The following is a 17,239-nucleotide window of genomic DNA, read 5'->3' as shown; positions in this document are numbered from 1 at the left end:
TTGTTGGGATGTATTGGGGTAAAGTTGAGGGAATTCATTTCTATATTCTCTGTTTACTGATTCTAATCTTCAGAATCTTCCAAAAGGGTGGATGTACCTATCCCCTTATTTATTTGCTCATTTACCTACTTATAGCACATTAGTATTTGCTGAAGTAGTGACATCCTATTTGATAAATACTGATTTGTGGTTTGTTTATTTAATTTTAGCAAAGTAGAAACATTACCATGATGTCTCAAGTTATGTAGGCAAAGACAGATTAATTTATTTTTCTAAGCATAGATAGTGTGACTCAGATTGTGTCATCTTTGTTACTCTGTATATATACAATGGAAGGGAGTATGCTTGTAAAGTAAGTTCCTATTTGTTATGAGAAAACAGAAAGCAGAATCTGCCTGTAACAGGTAGTTGTCTGCAAACTATTTTAAAGTAAATTGGATGAACTAGTAGTCTTAAAACAATGACATTTTTAGAAGAAAAAAGAAACCAGAAGGCATCATTAGGAAGTGATTTAAATTGACAGTAAGTTTGGTCTGTGGTTTTATACTGACATTTTTTATTTTTTTTAATCAAGCTGTCAGTCCACCTACAGCTGTTTATATTCACCCAGAGGATGTACAAGAAGAGAGTGTAATTCTTCACTGGAAGCTGCCACTAGAGGCTCAGGAATCCTACATTCAAGTGAAACCTAATGCAAACATAGGTGAAACGAAGAAGATCTTATTAAACAACACAGAAGAGTTTAAGGTTGATCTCCTAATTCCTGGAATGGCTTATGAAATAGCAGTGGCAAGTGTGTATAATGGAAGTATGAGTGAACTGAAGACCATTCAATGCACTTTAAGTAAGACATTGTTTAATGATGGCAACTACAGACTGTTATACACACGTCAGTCTCGTTATCGTTGCCATCATCTAACAGATTTGATAGATCAAGTCAATTTATTAGATAGCAAAGGATCAAAACTAGAATGTAAAATGTGCTGATAATTTTTAACAGCAAAGTAGATGCTGTTAACTTTCAAAGAGGGTGCAGCCTTGGAAAACGCGTTGATAGTACTGGTAACTGTGGTGAGGACCATAGCTGGAAATCCTGTCCCCACTGACAGAAGGAATTGGGTGAATCATTGATTTGCGCTGAAATAGGAAAATATTAGAACAGTTGAAATAGATTATTTTTGGAGATGCGTTGGTTGTTCTGTGAACTGTGAGAGAGAGATTACCCTATTGGTGAGAAGGTGCTGGGAAAGGACTTTAAGAGTTAGAAGCAGTGGTAGCTGAAAGGTAAAAAGTTTTACATTTTTTATCATAGGGTCTTTCTGGTTAGTCTTAGTTTACCAAGATGTTTAAATGCTTTTGAAACATCTTTTTTTTTTTTTTTTAAATGTATGACAGGAATAGCCAGGATTTTGTTATACATGTGGTATGTAAAGGCTGCAGCTGTCAGGTTATAGATATATGAAATGCTGCCTTGTCTGGTTTTTTTCTAAATTATTACAGTATTTGAGAGGGTAGCAGACAGTCTTTTTTTTATTTTTTATATAAGATTAGATTTAATACTCCATTCAAGACACAGATGACAGAGAATTCTAGATGGGATTTTTCACAGCTGTCAGAGCCAGCTGTAAGGGAAGAAAACGCGTCGATATTGCATCCATGAAATGTGTCTCTCTCCATGTTCATTTGTCCACATATACCTTCATGTATATCTTTTCAGCATCCAGATTTACTTTGTTGGTGCCGTTGTGGTTGAAAAGGTAATTCCTTGATACCTTTGGAAGCCTAACTTGCTTTGATTCGTAAATGATTTGTCAAGTGCTGCAGAATTCCAGTAATAAACACCTAAAAAGATCAGGTTGTTTATTGTTTCTGAGCTACCCTATATGGTAGCTATTTGTTTGTACTGAGCAAAAATATTTCTCAGGGCAGTTACTTCAGATTTACTTTGTGGTTTTCATTTAATTTATTTTCAATTGATGTAACATGGCTTTTTTTTTTCTTCTTCTAGAGCCCAAGCCTGTTCAAATTGTAGTTCCTTATGTGTTTTATAGCAATGCTGTGGTATTATTTGTTCACATGCCCAATATTGGAGTATTTGATGGCGTATACGTTACAAGTAAAGGAGGACCTAATGTGACATTCATTTTAAAAAGCGATGGTAAAATAACAATTGAAAACCTTACTGCAGGAACAGAATATGATTTCTGCATTTCCACAAAAAGTGGGAAAATGTTGAGCTCCTTTTACCATGTATCTGGTATAAAAACATGTGAGTATTTTAAGTTTATTCCTATAAAATTGCACCATAATAAATCGTTATTTGTAGACTCTGTTAACTTTATTTTTATTACAGTGCTGTAGAAGAGATAGGCTATTTAAAAATCACATTGATATATATTTGTGTAAGCAGTTAATAATTATACAAACACTAGCTGTTTTTTAAACAAAATATAATGATTCTCTTGTAATTTCTAAACTCTCTAAATTGTATTTTTTATATCAAACCTATAAATTGTCTAGCAAATATTACAGGAGTTTAGGCTGTATTAAATTTTTGTCCTTATGGGAAACAAGACACATTTTGACCGTTTATTTTAGCCAAGAAGATAAGTATCAATGGAGTTACTTCTGTGTCTTGAAATCAGTAAGTTTATTCCCCCAGTAATAAGTAATTAAGTATATAATAAATGCCTTGAGTTTCCCATTTTTCAAGGCAATACATTCAATAACAAAGACATTTTTAAAGTATTAGTGAAAGGGGTTTCCTTCTAGCAAGGCCTTAAAAAAGGAATTTTAATAAGAACTTAAAAGCAGTTTGAAAATACCTGCTGAAATTCTATGGTTTGACTTTCTTATTTTTTATTATAATTATACTTCCAGGAGTTTTTATTTTCCTGTTCTACCACTTTCCTTTGAAATTATTTTCTACTCTCTTTCTTTCAGAGGAAAAATTAAGATAGGATAAAAAGGACAAAAGCAGAAAGGAGAATGAGTGCAAGACAATTTCTTCCCCAAATAGTGAATATCTTGACAGCTGATTTTTCTTAAAATCATTTTGATAAAAACTTAGGTTTTGATTGATCTTATGAAAGCATTTCCTAAATTTAGTGTGAAACTGTCTTAGAACACCTAGTTTTGGTCTGTCTCTTCTGGGACCCCAAAAACTTGGAAGAAAAAAAATACTGCCCCCTCACATGTATACAGGTGTTTTTAAAAGAAGTGTAAATTTTGGTACATTCCAGCCAGAAATATCTGTGGTGGGGATGAAAGAGATGCAGAGAAGAGTGGAAGCTCCCCTGTAATGTGATCTGAATGGTATCATACAGGGCTATACTAATCAGGGATGAAATATATTTGTCTTGCCTGGTCTACCCAGTTTTTCCAAGCTGACAGTTTAGGTACATTATGAGTGCTATGGTGGTGGCAGTGGAGGGATTAACTTCTTTCTGGAGGACTTTCCCACCTAGGAGTGTCAGCTCTATCTTCAGGAGGAAATGCCTGTTCAGCCCCATGTAATTTAAAGATAAACAAGCAAGCAACTTTTTAAAAATATTAGTAGTGTTATTTCTTTGTTCTTTCTACATTTTTCTATTTTGAAATGTCTGTGTGTTTGTATGACTGCGATCAGATTTTGTCCTCTGTTTGTTTGAATCTGTTACTGATTGTCTTCATTTTTATGTCTCTATAGGAGATATAAAAAGTCTTGGATTGAACAAAGTCTTGGATTGAACAGTAATGTGTTTTATGTTCTTCTATAGGTCTGGCTGCTCCAGTCAATGTACGAGAAGGTAATGTTACAGACACTTCCATACAGATTGCTTGGGACCGTGCTGATGGAGATTTTCAGCAATACGAAGTTACATGTGCCAATTGTGCAAGTGCTTTCAGGGTATGTTTTTTAAAAGACTACTTGTATATAGGCAATGCAGTTATTTTTCAAAGTCTTCAATTAAGTAATCAGAGGTTAAATTAAAGGCTGTGTTTCGCATTAAAATAGGTGGAGGTATGATTTACATAATATAAGCAAAATTTGCAAGCAATTCTGTGAAAGCTGTATGTGGTTTTCTAGGTCCAGAAGGTCAAGCAAGAAAAAGCAACATTTTCCAACCTTACTCCTGGTAAGCTGTACAACTTTACAATTCGAACAGAAAAGGAAGGTTTCAGAGACAGTATTTTTGTGACAAAGGAAATACAGACAGGTGAGATCACAATGTTTTCAAATTTAGCATTTGTTTTGCTGCATCTGTATGTTTTGCTTTCTGCTTGAATTTTATTTTTGTCCCTAATAAGCAAAAGTAATTCAATCATCTTTATTGTTTTCTCCTTATTTGCTTTCATTGTTATTTTCCTTATTCTTTAACTGCTTGTGTACTTTAAGAATTTGAATAGGGTCACAGTGTACAAAGGACTACCAATGTTAACTTCATAATGAATCAAGCAGGTATACAGTCTAGTAACTCATACTTGCACACTGTCTGGCTACCAACATTACAGACAACAAAATCTCTTTTCTTACGACTTCTCTTTAATGTTTAGTTTCTCACTTCAGTGCTGAGTTTGAACACACTTAAGTGTTCAGAAGTAAATTAGTTTTATGATATTCTCTCATTGACCTCCCCTTACATCTGGACTAAATTTGGGCTTCTACATTTACATTTACTTTGGGTTAGGACATTTGATTCTCAGCAGCATAGTTGTATTCGATTCCAGTTCTTTTCCTTGCTATTAGTGGCTTCCTTCCATTGTACATGTCAAATTGTTACTTTTTTTCCTTTCTAAGTTAAGATCCCTTTAAGTCATATTTTTCTGCTGCTTTTTCTCACTCGAGCATGTATGTTCATTCTGAAGGGTTCTTTCATTTTTGGAATGATGTTTCTCCTCTCTGTCCGTATCAGACTTTCTCTTGTAACACTATCATATTGCTTCTTTTTGATAGCACTGTGAATAAGTCTATCCAGATATCATTAGGAAGTAAGTATTCTGGCCAGTAACCTTCACATACTTTCTTGAGATAATAATTTCAGAGTTATATCAGTTCAGTCTTGCTGCTTCTTTCAATAAGCGTCATGTTCTTATTCCAATGAATCTACATTAAGAGATGAGTCTCTGAGCTGTTCTCTTTCTCCAGTAACGTACAGTGCCATAGATACTGAGATATCCTGCTCCAATGGAAAATGGCACCTTCATCTTGGGCGTAGGGATTCATGGTGTGGGAAGAAAAGAGTTCTAGTTGTTAACTCTAGATAAAACCTGGATAGACTAGCAGTGTCACTATTCTTGGCTAGCAGACTAACTCAGCAGTTGTTCTGATGCTGTCTTCACTCTAGAGATACATCCACTATTGCATTGCTTTTTTTGTTGTAAAGTTATAGCTAACAATAAACTACATAGTATCTTATCATTTAGAGGCAGAACAAGGAAAGATCTTGCTAGTATAGGAAAACTATGCCTCAAAAACATTTTTGGATTCTTTCAAGGATTCATCAAATACGTGGTAAAGGAGATATGATTGATAGCAGCCTGTCTTTTAAATTGACCTAACGTCAGGGAATAGCAGATAAACATAGTTTTCACAGTGGAGAGAAGCTGTCAGAAGACTTCTAGGACTTTTTCTGTTCAACACGTTCATAAATGATCTAGAAGAGTGAGCACACACAACAATGACAGAGTTTGCTGATGTAAGGTTACTTAGAATGAGAACTAGCAAACAGTAACTGTGGAGAAGACCGAGTATGCCTCAGTGGCTGGATGTTAAAATGTCAGATACAGTTCAGCATAAATAAGCATAAAGTGATACACAAGGCAAAAATAACCCAAACTTCACACATACATGGTGAGCTCTGAGCTGCTTGTTCTCTCTCTGGAGCAATATCTTGAGAATATTATGGATAGTTCCGTGAAAAAAAAAATAAAAATCGATTGCTCATCAGCAGAGTAAAAAGCAGCTGGGATGTTAGGAGAGATTATAGGACAAAACAGAAAACATCGCTGTATTGTCTATAGGAATCCAGGTACTCTTGGCTCTTGAATACAGCATGCAGTTCTGGTGCTGTTAGGCTGTATGATAACAGTTCACCTGCACACCCACAAAGGTGCCCAGAGAGGCAATGGCAAGAATGGTAGCCCGCATAATACCCTGTGAGGCTACTCCAAGGCCCATCACAGGAGCAATTCAAAGGTCCATCTCCACAAGCCCAGAGGAACACAGTGGCAAGCAGGAACCCTAACTACGGACTCCTGAGGAATGGACAGCCTGTCCAGGTCCTTCCCAGGGCTCTCAGCCTCAGCCCCTGTGTCCAAGTATAGAGCCCATCCAGACAGATCATCAGGAGGAGCTCTCTGGATCACGTTTTGTGCTAAGGGGGATTACTGCCTAGGCGTGTAGGACATGTTATGGGATGCCATGGAAAAGCAGTTTGGGATTGCACAGGGCTTATTATGGGATGCTTGAGGGAGGAATCAAAGGCAGGAAAAGGGAGGGGTGATTTGGGGAAAAACAAGTCTGGGAAAATAGAGGGCTAAGGGGATAAAAATGACTCACCACATGTAAATGTCTGACTGTGCCCTGCACCTGATCAGCACAATCTGTCTGTCTTATTACATCCTTTTCTAACTCCTTCCTATTCTGTGTGCGCAAGTGTGTACAGGAGCATGAGTGCTGCAGTTGGGGTTGTGCCACAAGTCAGAGGGCCCTTGTGTCTGTGGTACAGCATCTATAGTGAGTGTGGGTGTGTGAGTGAGTGTGTGACTGCTAGTGAGATCCAGCTGGATGAGTTGGTCGGTAGGTCAAGTGGCCTAGGAGCAAGGGGGTGGTTGGGCCAGCTCTGGGTGTGAGAGCATCTGTGTATCCCTAAGGGTGAGAGCACAGGGTGGGTCACCTGTTGGGACCTGGAAAGTCCTGGTGAGCTCTGTGTGTGTGCCAGCAACTGAGGAGACTGGGATCCAAGGGCATTTACTGGTCAGCCTGAGTGTCTGAGCCCAACTGCTGGGGAGATCCACATTGTATGTATGTATATAAGTATTCTTACTAGTGGACCTCCAGTCCCAGCTGGAGAGGCGAGCAGGATGAGGCCATTGGTGCTGTCTGTGTTTGTGTGAGTGCTCTGAGTGTCTGTCTGTGATCTGTGTGGCCAGCCACATGTATGTGTATACATGTGGTGTATATATGTGTTCTCTGTGTGTGTGCCTGCTGGGAATACAGCTTCAGCCTTGCTACAGGTTGGGCCTGGCAACATGACCTCTCAGGCTGTTGGATCTGGCGTTTTATATTTTCCTCTAACAGGTCCCTAATATGAAAAAAGTAAAGCATAGTTGATGCAATCAAAAAGGTTCATAGGAGGGCATCAAGTGTGATCAAAGATATGTAGTGTTTTAAATTTAAGGAACCACCGAGCTAAAACTGAGACAAGAGCAATGATGTAATGTAAAATCACTTGTGAAAGGATAAGTCTTGGAGAGGTAGTTATGGAGTGAGTAAGAAATGATAGTTCACTGACATTTCTGTTACAAGAACTAAGGACTTGAAAGTAGAAGAGAGCAAGTAGAAAACAAGCAAAAGGTAATGGATGTTTGTCAGATTTATAGGTAAATTGCAGGACTTATGGCCACATGATATTTTGTGTGATGATTGTAGTTGTAGGTTCAAGTGGAGACTGAAGACATTCATAAAAGAGAAATCTGCCGAGGTTTACTAAATTCTCAGAAATCACCTTTGGTTCAGGAAATCCTTGGGCTGCAAACTGCAGTCTAGCAGGTTACCAAAGGGGATTATCACTCTATGCAAATCTTGCTTTTCTGTGGATACATGCTCTTGGCCACTGTTGAATACAAGGTACTGTGCTAGTGGGGACTTTGATCTCAGCCCAGTATGTTATCTCTTAAAGTCACATTTCTTGAGGAATCGTCCATTTTTAAGGAACTCCATATCAGTGAGGTCAGAACTGCATGAAGTAGCATTACAGAGCAGCCAGCAGTTTGGCTCTGGATCTTGTGGATAATGGAAGTCCCTATACATGGTACCACAATGGTATTAGTCTGTGTGTCCTTGAGACAAGCAAGGACCTGACATAACTTTTGCGGAGTTTTCGTTGCATTCAGATGAATCCTGTGGTAAAGTAATGTATTTTAAATGTATTTTTAAAGTAATGCATTTTTTTTATTGTCACACAGTACCAAGCGCAGTTAAGTATCTGAACTATAGCAGAGACTCTGAATCAATAGCTGTTACCTGGCCACCAGCCCAAAATATGTTTGATGGATATGTTCTTTCAATAAACAGTAAGGTCTTCAGTGAGGACAAAATGTTACCTTCTGGTGTAAGGTATGAGGATTGCATTTGAAAAATAACTGACATGAACTCAAAATGGATGTTTCACTGTATATTTGAAATAACTAGCCTGCAGCATTACCTATATGTGATATGTATTTGATGTTTTAGTTGATATACATTACTATACCCATGTGAAAAAAGATGATTTTAAGAATTGCATTTTTTAACAAATTACAAATCTCATATAATGTGTTTGTGCAAAGGATTTAAGATAAAATAATGCACTGGAGTCTGGATGTTTAATGTTTTAAGACTTTCTAGTACTTGAACTTGCTGTGAGCTATAGAGTGATGCATCCTATTTAAGATTTTATCAAACTAAAATAGTTTTTGACCGACAGCATATACACATGTATACACACATCATGCGTAAATAACATCCATAATACTATAAGGAATCAACATCTGAAGATACATGCATTTTTTAAATCTTAAAGAACACAATATCTTTTTTTTAAATCTTTGTAGAATGTCCAGATTTGAGAGTCTTCTGCCAGGCACCGATTTCTTAATCAGTATTGTGACAACCAATGGATTAAAAAGAAGTCACCCCACCATCCTCAAGATTAGCACCTGTAGGTTTATGGTTTATTAATAATTTTTCACGATTTCAGATAATTAGGGTCGTTACATTTTAAAGTGTTGTCTAAGAAAAGCTATTCCTTATTACATCAATGCGTTTTAAAAATGGCTAGATTTTCAATCTAAGCATCCTTGAAAGTTGTAAAGTAAATAAAAGCTTTTACAAGTTTTCTCTGTAGTCAATGGGATTATGCCAATAACTGAATTACCATTAATGTTAAGTTGATAAACCTTTTCCGTAAAAACTTACAAACATTTATTTTATTTCTGATTCTATTGCTAATATGTAGTAATTTACTTTATTATATGTTCTTCTTAAGTACAAAATGAAATCTGAATGAATTACAGCAGTGTCTTCTGTAGATGTTCATTTCCTTCAAATTAATATAGACTATTTTGATATTAAATTTTGCATCTACTCCTGTCTTCTCCTCAGATCCTGATCCACCATCAGATTTACAGCTGTTTGAAGGAGAAAATATGGTCTATTTTTCTTGGAAACCACCAAGAGGAGGATTTGATATGTTTCAGGTGAGATAAGAATGGGAAGAAACCAATGCAGCACATTTTTCTTTTTTTTTTTTTTTTTTTGTAACTTTTCAATGAAATTATCATCTTGTATGTACTGTAAGCCCAACAATAAATATTTATCTTTATAACCCACATAAGTATGAGAGGGAAGTAGTGCTAGGGGAGAATATCAGCTAAACACATACTTCATATTACATAACACTTTTTGTGTAAATTACAATATTTTATATAAAATTGTGCTTTTAAGAGCTTTCAAAAACTGATTTTTCAGCTAGCATGCAATAAAAAAAAAGATTACAGGTTAAGGATTGAGTGCAACTGCAATGTAATCTTGTTTTCTTAGTTTTCCAAATTTTTAATACAAACTAATTAATTGCAAGGTAAAAAAAATAATTATGTATAGAAGGATCTAAATGTTTTTATTAGAAAGTTACAGAATTAAACTTTTTCTTTAAACATAGCAATTTACAAAGCAAAACTGCAAATATTTGATACCTCCCATACCCTCCCAACCTTGGGCACTAAATACTTCAGGCATTTCCTAAGTGATAGATTGAAACTGGACATAAATAAGAAAAACAGGGACTATTTTTCCTGAATTTGTTTAATCCTTTATAATTCACGATTTTGTTATGCCCTCGTCAAAAGAGTACATCAGTATTCTTTAGGTTCTTGTGGCAGTAGAAATAGCTAGTACTTCCCTATTGCCCTATTTTCCCAATTCTCCTCCCCATTCCACTGTGGGGGGAGCGAGCAAGCAGCTGCATGGTACTTGGCTGCCAGCTGAGGTTAAACCATGACACCTCTTCACCATACCCATACCTTTCATGATTTTTATAAACTTTAATTTCTCAATTGTCTTTTGCGCAGTATTATGTGGAAGCTGTTCTACATCTCTTATTATTTTTTTCTTTAATTTTTCTAATCCTTTGATATCCTTCTTGAGTTAGGGTGTTCACCTAGGATGTGGGTGCATGATGGAGTTGTCCAATGGTCAGTAGTGTTGTCTGTTTTGCTTCCTATTCCCTTCCTAGGCAATATCATGCTGTCTACATTTCTGACTACTGTCAGACTTTTTTAAAAACCTCTTCTGTGGACATTTCAATTTCAGACAACTCAATTTGACTCAAAATTCGTAGTTCATTAATAATGATTCTGTTGTGGGAACATCCTTGACCACTGAAACAAATAATTCAGTTACTATTTCTCATATGGGCTTGTCTATACTGAATGCTCCCTTTGGTCAGCTAGTGGCCTCCCCAGCACATAGATAAGCTTATTCTGTGTTTAAATTATCATTTTCATTTGTTGTTATACTATTGTCAATTTGCTCTTCAGTCTCTTTTGGTCTGCTGATGTATGTTTCTGCTCTGCTCTGCTTCCCTGTGCTTCTTAAGTTCACTTGCATGTATTAGACAAGTTTATCATTATTATTTTTCTTATTTTGACATGACCTCCAGTTTTTAAATCAATCTTTTCTTAAAGTAATCTGCTTTACTTTTCAAATGGTTTTGCTATTTTCACATTCCTTCCAGGAACTTCTTGATTGGTGTATTATGTATTAAAGTTGCATGTCAATGTTTTTCATACCATGACACTTTTGACTGCTTCTCATAATTTCCATTAATTTGTTTGCTCATTTTTATTTCTCCTTTTCTAATGAAATGCCACTGTGCTGGACTTTTTATTTCTATTCATACAAGGAATCTGAGTACTAATATTTCATGGTTGGTATTACAGAGCGGCTCTTCCGCATTTGTAGTTTGAACCATACCCTTTGCAACACTTAGCGCAAAATCTAGTTATTTCTGTTCTTTCAGTTTTCTGATCAGAAGCAATCCACTACGACATCTAAATACTTCATCTGCTTATGATGTTTCACTACAATATTCAACCACTCTCTCTTTTGTAGCCTGTCTTTTGCAGTGTGTCTTGTATTATCTTTTGCATTTTGCAGTCACTGCGTGTCTGCAAATACAGTCATGCAGTCAATAAAACTTCTTGATAGTAAACTGTTCTCTAAACATGTCATTTGAATCAATAAAGATTTCAAGGTATAGCCTTGTATAGTTAACTTACTTGACTAGGATATTCTTCAGTATGTAGCACTACTATGAAACAAAGTACTTTGCTTTAATGGTCTTACACAGTTTATACCCCAATATTACAACATCCAATTCTTTTCCTCCCCCTTCCCTGTGACTTTGATTATATCCTTACCTAAAACTTGAAATCTGAGTATTCTTAGTATAGGTTCCTGACATTTCTTCTTTCTTCCTTATGTAAAGCTGCATTTATCTGAGTGAATAAGAACAGGCAGTTAACCTACCACAGCACTATTTGCTGATGTAGCCTGGAGTATTTTTTACAAATTTTACAATTAAATTGAGTGAGGTCATTCATGTTTTGAACCGGTTTAGATATAATTTTGTGTGTGTCAGGTTATTTTTACCATCCTGTGGAAAGTACTTGTCATCTGTAATATTGATCTTTATGGCACGGTATTATTGTTCAGCATCTCATAGAGCAAGCAGCCACATTAGACAGTGCTTTGTCTGAATAAATGAGCTTGTCTTTAAATCTTTAATGAGAAAGGCTTCAGTAGACTGGTTGCTTAGTAAAGTGCACCTGCATAAAAGGGATCATTTTACTAATCATTTAAAATTAATTATCCCAGCTCACCAACTTTCTATGCAATATATTGTAGTTTGTAGAGCGAGGAGTGCACAAAAGGTACTTTCCTAACTTGTTTATACTAGATGTAAATTAATATATAGCTTTTCTTCTAGTTATTTGCAGTGTAGTAATTCTAATAAGGTGATGACAGTCTTCCAAGATTTAAGTGTGTATGGACAGGTATTGTGTGGGTAAAATACACAAAAGGGAATTGGATCATTCCTCCCCAAATGAATAGCAGCTGAACCAAAGTGTTTTAAGGTCATTGCCATGTGTAGACTATTCCTGTTCTGCTGGAGGAAATCACTGGTGGCAGGACCTGGGACACACTGGTGTAGGCAGTTGCAAATCTTTGATCTCTGAGTACTAATTGCCACATCTGAGAAACTCATGTGTGTGTGCTGGGGATGCTTGTCTAGAGCCCTCCTCTTCAGGGCAGACACGGTGTGCATCTTGCCTTTCACTAGTGCAGATAGGAAACAGTCTGCAGTAACAGATTTCTATGTCCACAGAAAAGACTACGATGGGAATTTTTTTCTCACCTTAGAGTAGTCTGGGAGGTCAGAAGGAGTCCTCACAACCTCTGGGAGTTAAATGCCCAAATTTCAGTTACTTGGTATCTCCAGCAGTTTTATTCTCTGCAATGGCTCTAAACAAATGAGTTTTTAAGGTATACCAGTGAGCAGTTATGAGTGGATGATTCCTTGGGACTCTTTTCAGGATCTCAGCTCTGAATGGTGCATACATGTTTTTTTGGTTGGTGGTAGGTTTTGTTTGATTTTGTATGTTCAGGTTGTTTTGTTTTGTTTTGGTTTTTTGTTTGTTTTGGTTTGTTGTTTGGGGTTTTTTTGTTGTTTTTTTTTTTGTTTGTTTGTTTTGCCAGAAAGGTACAGAGATTTTGGAATTGTCTCCATTTTAGAATAAAAAAATATTTTATCTCATCCTGTTGATTAATCCTTAGGCTGCTCTTCTACCCCTTGGCTATTATTTTTTCTATCTTGTAGTTAATTGTACAGCTCATCAGTACAGCTGTTAGATTGAGCAGTCAGAGTTACACTTTAATATCCTCCTTCTGCTTCCACTGCTTTCACCATGGGGCAATTAAGGAATCTTACATTAAGTAGTGAGTCAACCTTGTGGAACATAATATAAAGCTTAAGCCATATTCTTGATTCTTTTTTTGTCATTAAAATGTGGAAAATATTGTCAGTATTTTTGTGTAAAACAGGTAGTTGGAATCTCTGAACATTATTTTATGAAGTGAAATAGTCTGATATCAGAAAATGTGTTTCTTCCATAGCTTTCATATTGTCTGATGAATAATAAAAAACAGCTTACCAGAACTGTTCATGACACCAGAGCTATAGTGAGAAATCTGGCCCCTGGGACAGAATACTTTTTTCAGTTAAGGACAGTTAAAGGCTTGGATTCTTCTGTGGCTGTGGAGAAAACAGTTATCACAAGTAAGGAAATACCTTATAACTTGTCTTTTTTTTTCTTTTTGAAAAACAGTAAATGTTCAGAGACATGTAAATCATTGTATGGAAGTGAATCAAAAGGGTCACACAGTTCAAAATGAAACTTTAACTCTGGGGGGCAATTTCTGCTTAAACAGGAGCCTTGTATGTAACTTGCTGGGTTGAAGTTGAGGAGTGTAGACATCGTTGCAGATATTTGAAAAGAGGTGGACCCTCAAAATTCTTCATGCTCTAGCAGAAGATGATCTTGCCAGGATAGCCTCCTATACTTTAAGAATTACCTTGCTATGTTGTTTACAATTGTTTCTGCATCTCCTAAAGCCCATGATCCAAAATTGGAGGATTGCTCCTGTACAAGGCCACAGAATACTTAATAAGAATTGTACTTCAGATAGCTTAACAAGGTCCAGAAGATTAACTGTGTCTTGCATTCATTTTCTGTCTCTGAGCAAACATGTTTTTTTCAATGCTGCTGTCATACAGCATAAAAAGAGGATAATTTCTTTGTGGCAGAGCTTTGAAGCAACAGGTTTATAGACCCCAGATCTGGTCCTGCAGATTCTTGTTAATGAAAATTGCAGTGGAATAGTCATCATCACGGTCCTGAAGGTGCTTTTTACCGTCAAGCAAATGTTCTTGAGTATGGTGGCTGAGTCCAGTATATGGCTAGGTTACGGAGAGTTTATCCCATCATTTTAATCACAAACCTTTAGTTTTTTTCATGCTGAATAAGCCAGCCCTTAATGGAATTATGCTAATAACTATTTTCCAGAAAGCTTCAAGCAAGATAAATCAATAATCTGGAAGATTCATTTTTTAGAAGGAATGGAAACATTTTTCTTTTCTAACTGTGGCTGTGCTACAGAAATTAATGGAGGTCTTATTTGTAAATGATTATCTGTAATTTAGGAATCTTAATATAACTAAAAGGAATATTTAAAAAGGAAAAAAGGAACAATCACTGAGGCTATGAAATTTACTGTATCTCTAAGTGAACGAATGAACAGTTTTCTAAAATTATATGGCCTATGATGTATTATAGAAAACTTTTAACTGAATAAACTCTCCACTATTTACAAAGTGTTCCGTCCTCATTCTGTTTCAGCAGTGAGCAATGTTACTATTACAGAAGATCTCATAAGTCTGGAATTTTCTTTCATAAATTACATAGTGCACACAGGAGACACATCCCCAGATTTTACCCTCTGCAGCATAATGACAGTGTTAGCTATATATCCATACAAACATACTTCTAAAATTTGTATGAGTATTTTATGATGCTGTAAACCCTCAAATCATTTAAGTAAAAACCACCTATTTTTAAAAGGTGGTACTTTTCTTGCATTTTAGGGGCTATGTATTAATTTTTTCTTTATTAATCTGAATAATTTTTACTGTAGAACCAGCTGGGATATGTGGTCTGACATTAAAAATGGTTAATACTTCCTCTGCAACTTTAATGTGGAATCCAACCAAGACTAATTTTACTTCTTATAAAGCATCTTTATCAAACAACACCTTTATAAACAAGTTCAAGATTCCAGCAGAACTGACTGACTTCAGTGTTACAGACCTGACTGCTGGGGGCATTTATAATTTCACACTGCAAAGACTAAGAGGAAATATAGAAGGACCTTCTGCTTTCATTGAAATTGTAACAGGTCTGTATGGTTTCTTGCTTTCTCTCCTTGCCAGTGAATGGTAGCTGTCAGTAACAATGCACATGTGGCTTGGTACATATCACTTGTAATAACATTGGAATTTCAAGAGATTTTGCATATAATAGTTTGCTGTGGTTATAGACATACGTTACTCACACCCTATTCAACCTGCATCTAGTGATATGCTGCTGGAAACATAATTTCATTAGCTGTGCTGCATTTCTTTTGACCATTTTTAGTATTTTCATTATTTTTCAGGTCTTGCCTTGTAAAGAGTTACACATTAGATGAGTTTTGCCTTACGTGATTTCAGTTAAAAGGTTTACAAATATTTGTAGAGTTAAGATTATAGATTGTAAACTACTCCATTCAAGGACTGTTTCTTATTAGATTTCTGTTTAAAACAGTGGAGTAAAATCTCAATCTTGAAATGTGTGTCTGCACTTTACTGTAATGTATTAATGTAAAATACAGATGAAATTTAAAGAGCAGAAATATGCACCAGAATTACCTCCACTGATGTTTTTTACTGCTTTCTTGTAATACATTTTATAGGGATTTTTGTGGCAATGACATGGTGGTATGAGAGAGACTTGCAAACTGCTGGAAGTTGTCATTGATTGACTACTTTGACCAAATGTCATGACATTTGTATGTCTGCTTTTGGGATCAGTGCTTGACAAAATGTTGGTGCCTTAGGGGGACTGAAGCAAGAGGTCAAAGAAAGCCTTTAAAATAAAGTGATGTAGGGGTGAAAATTCTTACACTTGTCTTAAGGTAATACCTTGAGGATAAATTTAATAAGAAAAAATCTTGTATGTCTTTTAAAGTTTAAACTAGGACTGCAATGCTAGAATACTTCAATTGCAACTTACATTTTTTTTCTAATGTAGGGAAAATTTAAGTCAATTTGGTTGACTTATTTGCACTTCCATTTACCTAAACATAATGAGATAACATTGCGATGCTGAGCCTGCTGATCTATAAATCCAGATTTTGGGGACTTAAGAAATCATGATACACGTTCTATTTTGCACTTCATATTCACTGATGTATCTACTCCACCTCAACTAATTTTCAGTCCACTCACTCAGAGCATGTTTTGCAGATATTAAGTAGTGGTTTTGTAGTTGAAGTTGTGAAATTTACAGTGAATTGTTTTGACTATGCTTTACACAAATATAGTGGCTATGTACTTCATTCAAATAGGCTGACCACTGCTGGTAAGATGTGTGTGTGCGTGTGCATGAAGCAGAGGGGAGGACTGTAGCAGAGCAGGTGCAATGAGGCTCAAGTGAACCACGCTCACATTCCCTGATATCTGCAGAAGGGTAGAGCTGAGGCTTTTTTTCAGTGTTAGTGGGAAGGGTAATTCTCAGTCATGGGATAATAGTAGGAAGAGCATTAGCTTCATGGGGCTAAATTTTACTTTCCATGAGGACATTTTTATGCTCTCTTCTACTGCTGAGTCAGAAGTAATTCAGCTGAGGTAAAGAAATGACTTAAATATTGTGATAACTGTACACTCAGAGATTAATCATGAGTATGTATAAAAAGACCTCTATAAGCATAAAATCCAGCTTTAAAGGAAGTTGAGATCCATGCAAATAATTGTACAGATGACAGCAGTAGAACTGTTTTCTAAAAATATACTAAAAGGAAGAAATCATGATCTCAGTTACACTTGCACACCTCTACATATATTATTAATTTTTTTTTGTTCTGTTAGTATTAAAATAAAACAACAAGTTAAAAATCACACATATAAGCCAAATACAGTCTGAATATAAAATCTAAAGGTAATTTTTGGTTATATTAATATTTCAGATTATTTTATGACAGAACTGGAGTAATCTGTTTGAAATGATTCTGCAACTTTGGGTAGAGTGTAAAGAGTTCATGAAAGATATATAAGGAGATTTACAGTAAAGGACAGGAGTGGTGCTCTTTCAGGATGGAAGTGATACAATATTCGGACTGCAC

The 17,239-nt window shown here is 35.9% G+C and overlaps 1 protein-coding gene across 2 annotated transcripts in view; it reads left to right on the top strand.

Moving 5' to 3' along the window:
• The window catches only part of PTPRQ (protein tyrosine phosphatase receptor type Q), a 141,854-nt gene that overhangs the window by 13,356 nt on the left and 111,259 nt on the right, over positions 1-17,239 (top strand). For both annotated transcript variants that reach the window (XM_056342105.1, XM_056342104.1), the window contains exons 9-17: positions 575-844; positions 2,009-2,269; positions 3,759-3,889; positions 4,070-4,199; positions 8,170-8,320; positions 8,797-8,903; positions 9,347-9,441; positions 13,418-13,580; positions 14,996-15,256. In XM_056342105.1, coding sequence (XP_056198080.1) covers positions 575-844; positions 2,009-2,269; positions 3,759-3,889; positions 4,070-4,199; positions 8,170-8,320; positions 8,797-8,903; positions 9,347-9,441; positions 13,418-13,580; positions 14,996-15,256 — 1,569 coding nt within the window. The remainder of the gene's footprint in view (positions 1-574; positions 845-2,008; positions 2,270-3,758; positions 3,890-4,069; positions 4,200-8,169; positions 8,321-8,796; positions 8,904-9,346; positions 9,442-13,417; positions 13,581-14,995; positions 15,257-17,239) is intronic.

This window comes from Falco biarmicus, chromosome 5 (genome assembly GCF_023638135.1).
Source record: "Falco biarmicus isolate bFalBia1 chromosome 5, bFalBia1.pri, whole genome shotgun sequence".
Lineage (NCBI taxonomy): Eukaryota > Metazoa > Chordata > Aves > Falconiformes > Falconidae > Falco > Falco biarmicus.
Note: the sequence above shows the minus strand (reverse complement) of the source record. Positions and strands in the feature narration are given on the sequence as shown.